Source organism: Camelus ferus, chromosome 23, assembly GCF_009834535.1.
Source record: "Camelus ferus isolate YT-003-E chromosome 23, BCGSAC_Cfer_1.0, whole genome shotgun sequence".
Lineage (NCBI taxonomy): Eukaryota > Metazoa > Chordata > Mammalia > Artiodactyla > Camelidae > Camelus > Camelus ferus.
Genome location: NC_045718.1, coordinates 16356531 through 16371034, shown reverse-complemented (window position 1 = coordinate 16371034; position 14504 = coordinate 16356531). Strand labels below are relative to the sequence as shown.

Below are 14504 nucleotides of genomic sequence, written 5' to 3'. Positions count from 1 at the left end.
AAATATAATACTTAATGGTGAAATTTCAGAAGCATTCTCATTAACATCAGAAATCGATGATGCCTGCTTTTCAGCATTGGAGTGGAGACTTAGCTATCATAGTAAGACAAGAAAAGGAAATAAGAGCTAAATAGATTCAGAATAAAAGACACAAAATGATTGTTGTTTGCAGACAACAATGCATGCATAGAGAGGCCTAAGTAATTTACTAATATAAGAGTGTGCAGCAAAATTGCTGAGTTTAAGAGCAAGTTACAAAAATCAATATTGTTCTGAAATACCGGCAATTATTTTATTAACATGAGTTTTTAAAAACAAGCATCTATACTAGTATGGGGGGGTGAGGGTGGGAGAAGAGGGGAGGCCACAGGAGGGCAGGGGGAAGGAATTCCGCTCTATTGGTAATAAAGCTCCAGGTTTATCCCATCGTGGATTGTCCCCCAGAGACATGTGGTCCTTAAAAATCCTGTACCACTTCTTCAATATGATCTTGTTCCAACAGGCGCCAGTGTGGGCTACAATCAGCTTCTTAAGGTTCCCGATGGTGTCATCAATATTACACTTAAGACGGACCTTCTTCCCCAGATGGTTGTTGCAAACAACCTTGCTCGTTTTGTCTGGAACCTCCCGGAATCAGCCAACGACACAATCTCCTCACTCCAGGACAGAGCTGGGACCATGGCTACATTAAAATTTAAATTTTCTTTGTAACAAATGACCCTATAAACAAAATTAAAAGTGACAGATAAGAGGAGATACCTGCAACATATTAGAATACATAAAAGATTCATATCAGAACATACAGAGATTTCCGACAAACTGATAAGAAAAAACATCTAATAAAGATTTGTGCAGAGGATATGAACAAATCACAGAAGAGGAAATCCAAACAACAAATAAATATATGGCAAGATACTTCAAATAATTAGTAATCAGAGAAAAAGAAAATAAAAGCAAAATGAGATGCTATTTCATACCAGTCAGATTGGTGAAAATTTGAAAATCTGACTATGAGGATGATGGGAAGGAAACTCAAATGCAGCTGGTGGGAGAGTGAACATATATAAGATTGTTCATTGTAGCATTGAAAAAATAAGTAGCAAAAAAAAAAAAAATCTGGAAATAACCTAAATAATAAAAACAAGGTACTGGGCAATTCCACACCTGGGTATACATCCAAAAAACCCAAAAACACTCATTCAAAAAGATACATGCACCCCAATGTTCATAGCAGCATCATTTACAATTGCCAAGATATGGAAGCAATCTAAGTGTCCATCAATAGATGACTGGATAAAGAAGATGCGGTACACACACACACACACACACACACACACAAAAACATACACTGGAATACTACTCAGTCATTAAAAAGAATGAAGTTTTGCCATTTGCAACAACATAGATGATTGGAGGGCATGATGCTAAGTGAAATAAGTCAGACAGAGGCAAATAATGTATGATATCACTTATATGTGGAATCTAAAAAATACAACAAACTAGTGAATATAACAAAAAAAGAAGCAGACTCACAGATACAGAGAACAAACTAGTGGTTACCAGTGTGGAAGGAGGGGAAATATAGGTGCAGGGGAGTGGGAGATACAAACTATTTAGTGTAAGATACACTCAGGGATGCATACAACATGGGGAGGGGACGCCACAGGAGAGCAGGGGGAAGGAATTCTGCTCTATTGGTAATAAAGCTCTAATATTTTATAATAATTGTCAATGGAAAATAACCTTTAAAATATATAAAAGTGAAAAACATTAAAAAAAAAACCCAGGGTAATGAATAAATAAAATGTGTTATATGCATATGCTTGAAGAGTATGCAGTATGCAGTCTACACTGAATGAACTAGAGCTAGCCAATGCATTCTCATGGACAGATCTCAAAAATAAAATAGAATTTAAAAAGGAAGTTCCAGAATGGTACATAGAGTATGGTATCATTTATGTAATATGGGACATTTTAAAAACATAATGTATATAGTTTAAAATGAATACATCAAGAAGTGAATGATTGTGAGCAATAACATGGAGACAAGCACAGACAGCCCTTTTAAGTTTTGCTGTGAAGGGGAAGAGACTGTAACAGTGGGAGGTGGGGGTCTAGTGTCTGAGGTGTGCTTTTAAATATATAAATGTATGTATATATATATGTATATATACATATTTTTAAATGCACAACACTATAGTTTGTTTGCCGGCTGATGGGAATGATCCAGTAAAGAGACTTAAAATAACCTTTTACAAAGAGTAAAATCCTTGAGAAGTTGGGGCTTGAGCTACAGAGCCCAAAAGGAGGATGCTACAGTATTTTAGGTGAGAAGTGGTGAGTGTTTGAACTGCAGCAGGGGGATGAAGCGGAGATGAATGTGTAGGCTGTTTAGGATGGAGACGCTCCAAGATGTGATGTTAATTGGATGTGTAGGTGATACTGTAAAGGGTGGGGGTCTGGTTTGATTAAAGGACAAGACAAGAGGATCTCTGGCACCATGAAGGACCCTGCCCCTTCTGAGTGTGGTAGACTGGGCTGTTGTCACTCCTAATGAACTTCTAATCTGCTCTGGAGAGTCCCAGTGATCCACCTCCTATATGTACCTAAAAATAAAGTGAATTCTACAATCAGTACCACTCACTGCTTTGTCCGCTGAACTGGAGGCTTGCTCCGGGCGCTGGTGGTTTATTTTTATTTGTACCCTCTGCACCAGTGGCTCTCATATACTGGATATTAGTCAAGTCTGCTCTCGAAAAAGCACACTGGGTCTAGTCCTGCCTCTCCTGCTTTACTAGTGCTGTGATCTTGCTAAAGCAAGTCATCTAATTTCTATGGGCTTCAGTTTACTACCTCACAGGGTGGTTAACTGCCTTTAGGATACTGCTCTTGAAAGATCGAGGGTTGGGGGGAGGCTGCGGGTTAAGACTTCCCCTTCAGAGGCAGATTCTCCCATCCACCGGTCTCATCATCTTGGATCTAACTCCTCCCATCCCCACCTTCCTCCTGTCACCACTATTGCCCCCTCTCTGCCCAAGTCCTCGCTTTCTTTCCCCCTCCCCTCCTTTATGGATCCAAGTCTCCCACCAGTGTCTGCGGTCAGACGTCCCTCCCAAGAGCTGAAGGCTCCGTCTGGGGCCCTACCTCACCCACCTGCCACCCTGGCAGATTTTGGACCCTTCTTGTCTAACGAGGAGCCCATGACAGGGGGCGCCCAACAGTGCTGCTGGTCTTAGAGTCCCCACGTGGGTGGGTAGCCATACCCCATCCCCGGGCTGTGCACCTGTCTTGGGGGACAGTCCAACGGTTCCAGGACCAGCGAAGATGAGGTTATGTCTGCCTACGGGTCCATGAGTCCCACCGTCTGGTGATGTGCTTGCTCGAGTCGTCCGCTTCTCTCGCTCCCTGTTCCTGGTCCACCGCCAGCTCTGTCCCTCCTCCTGAGCCTCCGCCGACATCCACCCCAACTCCTCCAGCCAGCCTCTCGATCCTCCCGCCAACGGGGTGCCTGTGAGTGTCACTCCGCCCTCCTCCGCGGGAGCCAACCGGCGCGCCGAGGGGCCGCTGCTCTCGGGCTGCGAGCCCATAAAACCCGCCGGGGCCGAGCCGCTGCGCTCCCGCTGCCGCCGGTCGCCGTCCGACCGCCCGGGCGCGCGGGCCCTGCTGGAGCTTCCAGCCTGGCGGGCGCTGCCAAAGCCCCGGACTGCGCCTCCAAGCAGGCTTAGCGACATCCGCTTTCCGCTTCCAGAAAAGTTTGGAGAAAGTGAATTTGGGGTGGATTTGGGAGTAGTGCCAGCTCCCCCAGCCTTCTATCCTTTCCAGAAGCCTCACTGTGCACAGCTTCATCCTTTCTTCCCTTCCTGACACCTTGCTTCCCTGACCACTCCCCACTTTCCCTTCTGGGTTCCTCCTCCCCTCTCTGGGATCAGCATCTTCTCCTTCCCGATCTCATTCTCCCTCATCCTCTCTATCCCTGACCTTTTAACTATTTCCACCCAGTTTCACCCTTCTCCCTGTCATCCCCACATTTCTTCTTTCTTCCATCTTAAACCTTCCCCTCCCCACGTCATCTCATTCATCGAACCCCTCCACTTGCATGCACAGTCCCCTCCATCCCTTTCCCTCCTCCTTTCCCCCTCCTTTTCCCTCCCAGCAAACTTCCACCATGGATTCTGGGCCTCCTTGGACCGCCAGCCCCACACGCAGGGGCACCCTCTCTGCCCCCAATGCCACCACACCCTGGCTGGGCCGGGATGAGGAGCTGGCCAAGGTGGAGATCGGAGTCCTGGCCACTATCCTGGTGCTGGCCACCGGGGGCAACCTGACTGTGCTGCTGACCGTGGGACAGCCAGCCCGGAAGCGCTCCCGCATGCACCTGTTTGTGCTGCACCTCGCCCTGACTGACCTGGGCGTGGCGCTCTTCCAAGTGCTGCCCCAGCTGCTGTGGGACATCACCTACCGCTTTCAGGGCCCCGACCCCCTCTGCAGGGCCATCAAGTACCTGCAGGTGCTCAGCATGTTCGCCTCCACCTACATGCTGCTGGCCATGACCCTGGACCGCTACCTGGCCGTTTGTCACCCACTGCGCAGCCTCCAGCAGCCCAGCCAGTCCACCTACCCACTCATCGCTGCTCCCTGGCTGCTGGCTGCCGTCCTCAGCCTCCCTCAAGTCTTCATTTTTTCTTTACGAGAGGTGATCCAGGGCTCCGGAGTACTGGACTGCTGGGCAGACTTTCGCTTCCCTTGGGGACCACGGGTCTACATCACCTGGACCACTCTGGCCATCTTCATCCTACCTGTGGCCATGCTCACGGCCTGCTACAGCCTCATCTGCCACGAAATCTGTAAGAATCTAAAAGTCAAGACACAGGCCCAGAGGGTAGAAGGAGGTGGCTGGAGGACTTGGAAGAGATCCTCACCTTCTGTCCCAGCCGCAGCCACGCGGGGGCTGCCATCTCGGGTCAGCAGCGTTAGCACCATCTCACGGGCCAAGATCCGAACTGTGAAGATGACCTTCGTCATTGTGCTGGCTTACATCGCCTGCTGGGCACCCTTCTTCAGTGTCCAGATGTGGACTGTGTGGGATGAAAATGCTCCCGATGAAGGCAAGTGTGTGGTCTGGTTGGGGCCAGGGTGGGGGGTAGAGTATGAGGTGGAAAAATGCAGAGAAGGGAGAGGAGGAGGATTAGAATGAGGTTACAGTGGCTCCCAGGGCCAGGCAGGTAACAAATGAGTGAAGCAATTAAGAAGGATGTGCCTGTCCCATGTGAAGGGGGCAGCTGCAACTCCCAACCAGCTAGCTGATGTCATGTGAGTATCTTTGATGTGAAATTTCCATATTTAAAATTGTGGTTAACTAATTTAAACATTTAAAAATATTATATGGCAGGGGGAGGGCAATAGCTCAGTGGTAGAGTGCATGCTTAGCATGCACAAGGTCCAAGTTTCAGTCCCTGGTACCGCTATTAAATAAATAAATAAATACATACATAAATACATAAATAATCCCCCTCAAAATATTTTTTAAAAAAGAAAAATTAAAAAGTAAAATACTATGTGGCCCCACTGTAATATGCCCATTAGTAGATTTGGCCAAGCAACTGACAGTTTGCTTGATGTTTGAAAGGGATGTTCAAATGATTCGGTCCGGGATGGCAATTTGTTGCCCAGGAACTGTGTCTCTTAGCATCCTTCCCCTTACACCTGAACACAACTTTGAACTCCTTTTCAACAGCCACTTCCAATTGATTAGCCTTAGTGTACAACCCTGAAATTCCAATTTCACCTCCTTCATTTTACAAATGAGGAGGCAAAAGCTCAGAGAGGAAATGTGAGTTTCCCAAGGTCACACAGCTAGAAAGTGGCAAAGTGAAGAGTAGAACCCAGGCCCCTCTCCTTGTCTTTTTCCTGAACTCTGTGCCCCACACCTTCATAACCCTGGTTCTGAAAGTGATGAGAAGAGGGGCCTACCTCCTATGTGAAAAATAAAATGGGACCCTCCAAGAGGACTGTGTTCCGGTGGGCACATGGGAGGCCTTGTTCTGGTCATTGTTTTGGAGTGAGGTAGATGGCAGCCTTTTAAGTTTTAGACACTGCTGGATAGTCAGGCCATTTGAAGGTGATCTCATTCTCAGAAAGATAGGTGTGGTGCCTGGGAAGCCAAAATGTTGGAGAGTGATATTCAAAGACATCTGTTCCTGTTCCCCTAAGAAGAGTAGGGCGTGGGGACAAGTGCGTGTTGACCTATCTGGGTGTCTGTGAAAAGGCGTGACGGTGTGCTCCGCAGCACACTGCATCTTGTGCGCAGCTCAGGGTGTATGACCAGTGGAATGTGGGAGGCCCTGTGCACAGGCTCCTCTGGAAACTTCTTGAGGGTTCACTGGCCAGGAGACCAGGCTACCACTTCCTACCAGCTTTTAAGGAGTGGTCCCCCTTCCCTGTGCTTTTGTTTCTAACCTCATTTTGTTCATCCTATGACACACTCAAGCCAAACACTTTGCTTTTGTAGAGAGATGAAGTAAGGGGAAGGCGTTCGTGAAATTAACAAGAGATGAGAAATTAACATGAAACTCTGCAAGAGAAGTGTGACAATAGTACTAAACTATTGCAGTCCCAACGTACCCCTTCTTAGCCACCTTTTAGACATCAATCTGGACAAGGGACTATTTATAAATTACCCTTTAAGCAATGAGCACATTAATCCCGACCTCCCTGCTCTCGTCAAGCACAGAACAGAAGCAAGGAGGGCTTCCTAGCGCCAAGCACGTTCAGGCTTTGTGCTCCTTCGAGGTGGCCTTCTCTGCTTTACGTCTGAGTACTCTGAGACTCAGAGAGGTGAAATAATGGGTCCAAAGTGCCACTGCTAGTAGGAGATGGGGCCAGGACTCGAGTCAAGGTCTTTGTGGGCCAAGCTTTAGCCATAGCGTGGCTTTATTCCCAGTCACAGCTTAGCTGATGGCAGCGGGGTGAGATGGCCATTCACCCCTTTATCAAGGCACCTATGAAAAGATGGGGATCCTGCCGCTTGGCCAGTGCAGGCTTTCCTGCTTGCCTGCTGTGCATCAAGAGCCTGTCCCTCAGGACCATGTGCAGAGTGATTTACAACTTACCAAGGGCTTCTCTGAGAAAGGAGTACAGGAACAAAGCTTTGTCCCTTAGAGAATGTGCTCCTTCAGAAAAATGGAAGCTCTTGGGGGCCCTTTGAGTTAGGCTGACATTCATTACTTTAAACTTACTTTCCAGTAAACCCAGTCTCCCTCCACAGCACACTGGCCTCTTGGCTTCCTGTCCCCAAGTCTTTGGTGAAAGGCTGTCTGTCTCCTCGCCCTTTTCCCTGCCCTTGACCATCAGTTGAGCATCTGCCAGGACGCAGTCAGCGGCTGCCTGTGACTAATAGTGGATCTGCCTTTGAGGGCTGATGGGTGGAGCCTCTGCGGACTCCAGCCCCTACACTGGGCCTCACTCAGATGAGGACAAATCAAATAGACCCTTCCCAAGTGAGAAAGCTTGTGGGGCCCCTCAGTCTCTGGCCTAGGCACTAAATAGACGTCGACGGAGCAGATGGGATGAATACTACCCCTTAGCCAAAGCAACTTCCCAAGTCTTCTGCAGCCCCTGGGTAGAATGTTAACTGGGGGAGCAGGCTGGAACCTAGGCAAGACTGAAGGAGGCTGTGTTTGTTGTGGAGTCTGGTCCCTCCTCCACTTACGCCCTCCTCACCTTCACTTCCGCGCCCTCAGCCTGCCCTTCCAAGCCAGATGCCTTCAGCTTCTCAATCTTATGATTCATGTCTTATCTCAAATATTCTGACCCTGTGTCTTCCCTTCTCTTGAACTATGAGTGGCCACAACGGGGAGCACACCCACAGAAGAGGCACACGAGGCCCCAGAATTTCTGGAGCTTTCGTGGTGCCTTACAGAACAGGCACTTAAACTTTGCCTTTGGGTTTGTTGGTCAAAATGGTGGCAGGGTGCAGAACTGCTGCCTTAAAGCAGGAAGACTTAGTTTAAGTTTCCTTCCAGCTCCAGCACTGCGCTCAGTGATTCTGTAACCTCCACCGAAGAGCGGGTAACTCAGTGTGCAGCCCATGCTGCAGCTGTAGCCGTGGTACGTCTAGCAGGAGACCGGGGCCCATCCCAGCAGCTTTCCTCTTGGCATGTGGAGTTTCATTTCATCTTCAGAAAAGAGTATTGTGTCTGGGAGGAATTTTATCAGAGTTGTTGCACTCTCACATTTTGACTGCCCAAGAGAGAAATTGGTTTTCCCCACAGGACAGTGCATTCTCTGGATATCATCTCTGAGGACAGAAAACAAGTACTGCTCTGGAACGGGATGCTTGGATGCCCTGTACCTAGAAGCTGTGCATCTGGAGATGACGTCATGGGACCTGTAGGGACGTCCGCTTCCACCGATTGCCCTACCAGGCCCCTGGCACTGGCCTGGCACAGTTGATACTCATGTGCTCAATGACTGAATGGCAGAATGAGTGGTTCTGACCCCAAGGGGTCAAGGAGGGCAGAATCCAGCAGGCAATGTGCACCCATATCTATGACACAAATGGGCTGGGGGTGCCTGATCTTAGCTTCGAGTCATGGTCATTCTCCCTGCATGCTTTATAGAAGTTGCCTCATCTTAGGTCTACATCCATTAAGGGATTCAAGGTCTCGGTTTTAGAGCAAAGACAGTGTCTCCTATTTGGGCTGGTCCTGTCCCTAATCATGTTTACACCTCTAAAATCAACCTGGAGCAAATTTCAGCTCTTGCCAGCACCCTGCAGCACAAAACAAACAAATAAGCAAATCAGAGAGGCAAGACTCTGGAGTCAGCAGTCCCAGGTTCGAGTCCCAGCTGTGCTCCGTTATAATTATAGAACTCCATGTGAGTCCCTGGTCCTCTCTGGAACTCAGTTTCCTTCTCTGTTCAGCAGGGACGAGGACTCTCTTTCTTGTGCCTTCAAGCTCTGCAATCCTGGTGCTTCTCTCTTGGCAGATTCAACCGATGTGGCTTTCACCATCTCCATGCTTTTGGGCAACCTCAGCAGCTGCTGCAACCCCTGGATCTACATGGGCTTCAACAGCCACGTGTGGCCGCGCCCCCTGCGCCGCCTGGCCTGCTGTGGGGGTCCCCGGCCCCAGATGCGCCGGCAGCTCTCCAATGTCAGCCTGTCCAGCCGCCGCGCCGCGCTGCTGACCCGTTCCAGTGGCCCGCCCGCCCTCAGCCTCAGCTCCAGACTCAGCGGGAGGCCAGGGCCCGAAGAGTCACTGAAGGACTCAGAGCAGGTGGTTGGGAATGTCACCACTGAGATCGGCATCTTTTAGCAAACGCTCCCCAGATTGTGGTGCTGCCCCAGGGGCTAGTGGAGGATCTGCTCATCTCAGCACTGGGCGTAAATGCTGGGAGCATCAGGGCTGGAGTTCGGGGATCCCAGTTTGGGGCAGGGTGAGGAGACCAGAATGGCTGCTCCTACCCCTGATTGTACGTGCCCTCATTTGCTCCCAATCACACATGCTGAGAGTCAGGGAAAATCAAACTGCTCCCCTGATCCTGCCATATTCATGGGGTGTCTGGGGACCACCTAGGTGGTAGTTGTGAGGCCCCAGATCTGGGCCAGGCCTAGAACAGTCCTGTCTGGGGTTCACAGGCAGCAAGAACTCAGAGGCTGGTCTCCTCTGTTGGTTGCTTGACCCAACCTAACCTGACTAGCACATCCCCGTTCAACCAGGAGAGGGGAGGAATGAAAAAGTGTGAGGAAGACCCTATTTGAATTCTTGATTTTTTTATTTTTGGTAGAGAGAGGATGTTTAATGAAGAAGAGTGAATGGGATGGGGGTTCACCTGCTATGTCCCCCTGACTGCTGCAGGGAGGTTCAGGGTTAGCAGAGCACTTGGTAATGAGGAAAGTCCGCAAATGCTACTTCCCTTCTCTCCGTCCATCTTGCATTATAATCAGGGTGGGTGACAGGGGCAAACGATGCATATTCTCAGTGTAATGACCTGCTGCGAGTGCGTGTGAGAAACAGAGGGGGTGAAAGGAGGAGATGAAAATGGTCGCAATAAAAATACGAGTGGGAGGGAGCGTCAGAGGCGGCAGGGACCCGTCTCTCTCTCTCCTCCCCTCAAGGGACCCGCACTGCTCCTTCTTCTGAGGCTGCATGGAGGAGACAGCCTTTGAGAAAGTAGCGACTTGGCCGTGGCTCTGGATTTATTGGAGGCTCTTCAGAGCTTCCATACATGTCACGTGTTTGCTGTGATCAAGGCAGAGCCCAGGGTTTGAAATTTGGCTCCGCCTTCAGGTATGACCTTGGGCTAGTCGCCTCCCTTTCTGGGCCTCAGCCTTCTGCAGGACAGAGATGAACTGTCTTCGCCAGCTCTACCCCTTTCATGACTTGGCAAGACTGGTGAAAGGTTCTCTAGGGATATTCTAACCAATAGGCTGTTAGAAGAATTGTTGAATTTTCATAATGATGTTTATGCCTTTTGACTCAATTCTGGTGACTGTGGGTCCTGCCATGGCCATACCGTTCACTATTGGCCTCAGTTCTGTGATGCTGATGCCGGGAGAGACAGCCTGGTAGGTAGAATCTGGGGCTTTGTCCTGTTCATCATTATCTCCAGTGGGATTTATACCATGGGATAACCTCCCCACCGTGATTCTGGTTCTCATCTGAGAGATGGCCTTGACAGTGGAAAGAGCATCAGCTGAAGTCAGGAGAACTGGGTCCTGGTTCTGCCACTGCGCCACCAACCATGACCAACATCAGGAAAATGCTGGCTAATTCTTGGCTGTCTTCATTATGAGGGTCAAGTAGGGCTGTGGATGGGTAGGTGGTTTGTACACCCATGAACTACACTAAGCCCATGAACCCATACCTTGTAGGGTTGCTTACCTAATTAAGAGCACCTGAGAGCAGCTCTAGGGAACAGACTCACTCTGCCCTCCACTTCTAGGGAAGCTTGGAGGAGTGCCTTCTTTAAGAAGCCACTTAGCCCTAAGAAGACCCCTTAAATTCCCTTAAAAGAAAAGAACCTAAGCTGAGTGTTGTGGATGAACAAAGCATCCCAGCCTTTCAATACATGAGAAATGGAGAGTGGAACATGGGCCCTAATGGGACCGAGGCTCAAGGGGAGATGTGGGAACCCACTGTCTCTCTTCACTGCATCCTGTTGCTCATGTCAGTCCCTGACGTCCAACCACCTCTTCCCTGTCCATCTGCCCTGAAGGAGCTGGGCTTAGGAGCCTCCCACACCAGCCTGAGCTGTTGAAGTTGCTTGTTCCTCTGCTTACGTAAGTCACCCTCACTTCAGGCCACAGTTCCTGACCCTGGTGTCCATACTAGGTACCAAGTAAACATTGCTCATTGTGATGACTGGGAGACAGAAGGGATATTAGCCTTGTATCCCCAAACCTGGGTTTGAGTCCTCATCTCACGTCTTTTCTACCTGTATTGATGTGGGCAAGTAGTCCAATCTCTTGAGCAACAGGTTCTTCATTTGTTAAACAGAGATAAGGATGCCCACCTTGTTGGGAGGGATCTGTGAGGCCATAGACTGTAGAACACTCTTCTGTTGTTAGAGAAGATAATGGCCTGGCTCAGGATTGCATCCGGAGGGTGACTTCCGGGGCACTGGGCCCTGAAGACTCTCAGGAGAGAGGGGAGAGGAGTCCTGGAGTCAAGGTTGGCCAGAGCCCCTTCCATATCCACTCCATGCCTTCTCTAGCAAAGAGTAGCAAATAATACCACGATTATATTTCCAGCTTTGCATCATACGAGGGGATTTACTTGTGGTGGTGGCTTTGGGCCCCTCACTGTTCCTCCCATGGAAAGGCTATACTTGATCTTTTCCAGAGAGCTGGTGCTGTCGGATGTTGAGGCCAGTGGGACAACTTGACACTGGGATGGGGATCTTGGGGGCCTGTTCCAGGAGGCTCCTGAAGGAAATGGCAGGATTGTGTCTGGATCTGTGAATGACAGCTTTTGCAGTCCTTGTAGGAAGTGCTCACAGACATCCTGAAACAGCACAAGGACCTTGGCTAGGGTTCAGGGAGGTGGGCCCCTGTGGGAAGCAAGAAGAAAGTTCCGTGCTCTCTGGGTCACTCTCATTTCTGACAGCTCATCCCAGGAGAAATTGAATGATGATGTCCCTGGGCTGAGCTATCCTGTGGACGCTGTGAAATACAGCACTTCAGTCCCCTGGAACCCTTGTGGGAGCAGTGGGGTAAGGGGTGGGCAGGGCGGAGGATGGCAGGAGGAGGTTAATTGCTTGACTGTGGGCATTTCTCAGAATGGCTTTTATGTTTGGTATAGGTCAGGAATTTTCCAGATGACTCTGTCTGTGTCTTGTATGTAATAGATGTTTTACCTGTCAAGAGGCTATGTAGCCCCAGCCTCTGCCGAAGCAGCTCACTCCTGGATCCAGAAGCCAGAAATGTGGTTGAAATTGACCAATAAGACTCCTTAACAACCAGGAAATTTCTGGGCATCTTTGTTTCCTATAGGCAATGACAATTGTATGCAAGCTAAAATAAAATTGTGATCTCCTTGAGTAAGGCGGGGCAGGGGGAAGGTTGAGAGTTGGGGAGCCACCTTCCTGGTACCCCTTCACCCACTTACGAGGGAAAAGGAAGCAAGAGTGACCTGGCATTTGCCCTGGGGCCACATGGTGGCAGTATGGAGCTGGAAGTGAGTCTGAAGCAGTAAATGACCCACAGGAGCTGACTGGGAAAGTCACACAGATTCCCAGCTCTAAAGCCATATTAACTTTCCCTAAAGTTCTAAACTCTTGGCCTCTCATTTGACCCAGTTCTCCTGAGATACTTGAACATGTGTTTCTTTTGCTCTAAGTTCATGGAAGATGTATTTGACAAGGAAGGGCAAAGAACAAGAGGTTCCTTCAGTGGGATGAGGGCCTGAGTATAGAAATTCCTGCCTAGGAATTTAAGGAGTATAAAGATTCCTTAAATTAAAAATAGAGTTACCACATGATCCAGCAGTCCCACTCCTGGCCATATATCTGGAGGAAACTAATTCAAAAAGATATGTGCACCCCAATGTTCACAGAAGCACTATTTACACTAACCAAGACATGGAAACAACCTAGATGTCCATCAACAGATGACTGGATAAAGAAGTTATGGTGTATTTATACAATGGAATACTACTCAGCCGTAAAAAGAATGAAAGAATGCCATTTGCAGCAACATGGATGGACCTAGAGATTAGAATGAGTGAAGTAAGTCAGACAGAGAAAGACAAATATCATATGATATCGCTTCCATGTGGAGTCTAAAAAAAAATGACACAAATGAACTTATTTATAAAGCTGAAACAGACTCACAGACAGAAAACAAACTTTTGATTACCAAAGGGGAGGGGGTAGGGATAAATTAAGAGTTTAGGATTAGCAGATACAAACTACTATATACAAAATAGATAAACAACAAGGTCCTACTATATAACACAGGAAACTATATTCAATATCTTGTAATAACCTATAATGAAAAAGAGTATGGAAAAGAATATATATATGTATGTATAACTGAATCTCTATGCTGTACACCTCAATTATACTTCAAAAACAAACACAGAAAAAGAGATCAAATTTTTGATTACCAGAGGTGGACATTTGTGGGAGGGGAACTGGATCAAGGCAATCAAGAGGTGCAAACTTTCAGTGGTAAGATAGTAAATGCTAGCGATGTAACACAACACGATAAATATAACAAATGCTGCTGTATGTTACATATGAAAGCTGTTTAGAGAGTAAATCGCAAGAATTCTTATCACAAGAAGAAAGATCTTTTTTCTATTTCTTTAATTTTGTGTCTATATGAGATGATGGATGTTCACTAAATTTACTGTGGTCATCATTTCATGGTGTATACAAGTCACATCATTATGCTGCACAACCTAAACTTATCCAATGCTCTATGTCTGTTATATCTTAATAAAACTGGAAGGAAAAAAAGAAAAGAAAAGAAAAGCTTTCTAGGAGATGTCGTAATCCCTGTGGACTGCCATAACAAAATGCCAAAGACTGGGACGATTATAAACAACAAGTATTTATTTCTCACAGTTTTGGAGGCCAGAAGTCCAAAATGAGGGTGCTAGCATGGTCAGTGAGTGCCATCTTGTGGGTTACAGATTTCTCATTTTATCCTCACATGATGGAAGAGGGGAGGGAGCACTGTGTGGCCTCTTTTGTAAGAGCACTAGTTCCATTCAGGAGGGTACCACCCTCATAACCTAATCACCTCCCAAAGGCCCCCACCTCCTAATACTATCACCTTGGATTAGGATTTCAACGTATGAATTTGAGTCGAGGGTTGGGAACACAAACGTTCAAACCATAGTGGGAGAGGAATAACAATGCACCTAAAAGGTGTAGGGACACGTAGACTGGGAAAGATCTCCTGCCCCAGGAATTCAAACCAGAACCATTTCTTCAGATCGTCTTGAAGATGAAACCAGAAAGATGAAAGCCGCCCACCGCTCTCAGTACCAGGG

The 14504-nt window shown here is 48.0% G+C and overlaps 1 protein-coding gene and 1 pseudogene across 1 annotated transcript; one reads left to right on the top strand and one right to left on the bottom strand.

Moving 5' to 3' along the window:
- Positions 1-346: 346 nt before the first annotated feature.
- On the bottom strand, positions 347-633 carry LOC116659231 (annotated as a pseudogene).
- A 3463-nt stretch (positions 634-4096) lies between these two features.
- Positions 4097-10554, top strand: AVPR1B (arginine vasopressin receptor 1B). Its single transcript, XM_032467039.1, is given in 3 exon segments — positions 4097-5095; positions 5097-5121; positions 8989-10554. Coding segments are annotated over 3 exon segments (1353 nt in total). The 3' UTR covers positions 9318-10554.
- Positions 10555-14504: the final 3950 nt, after the last annotated feature.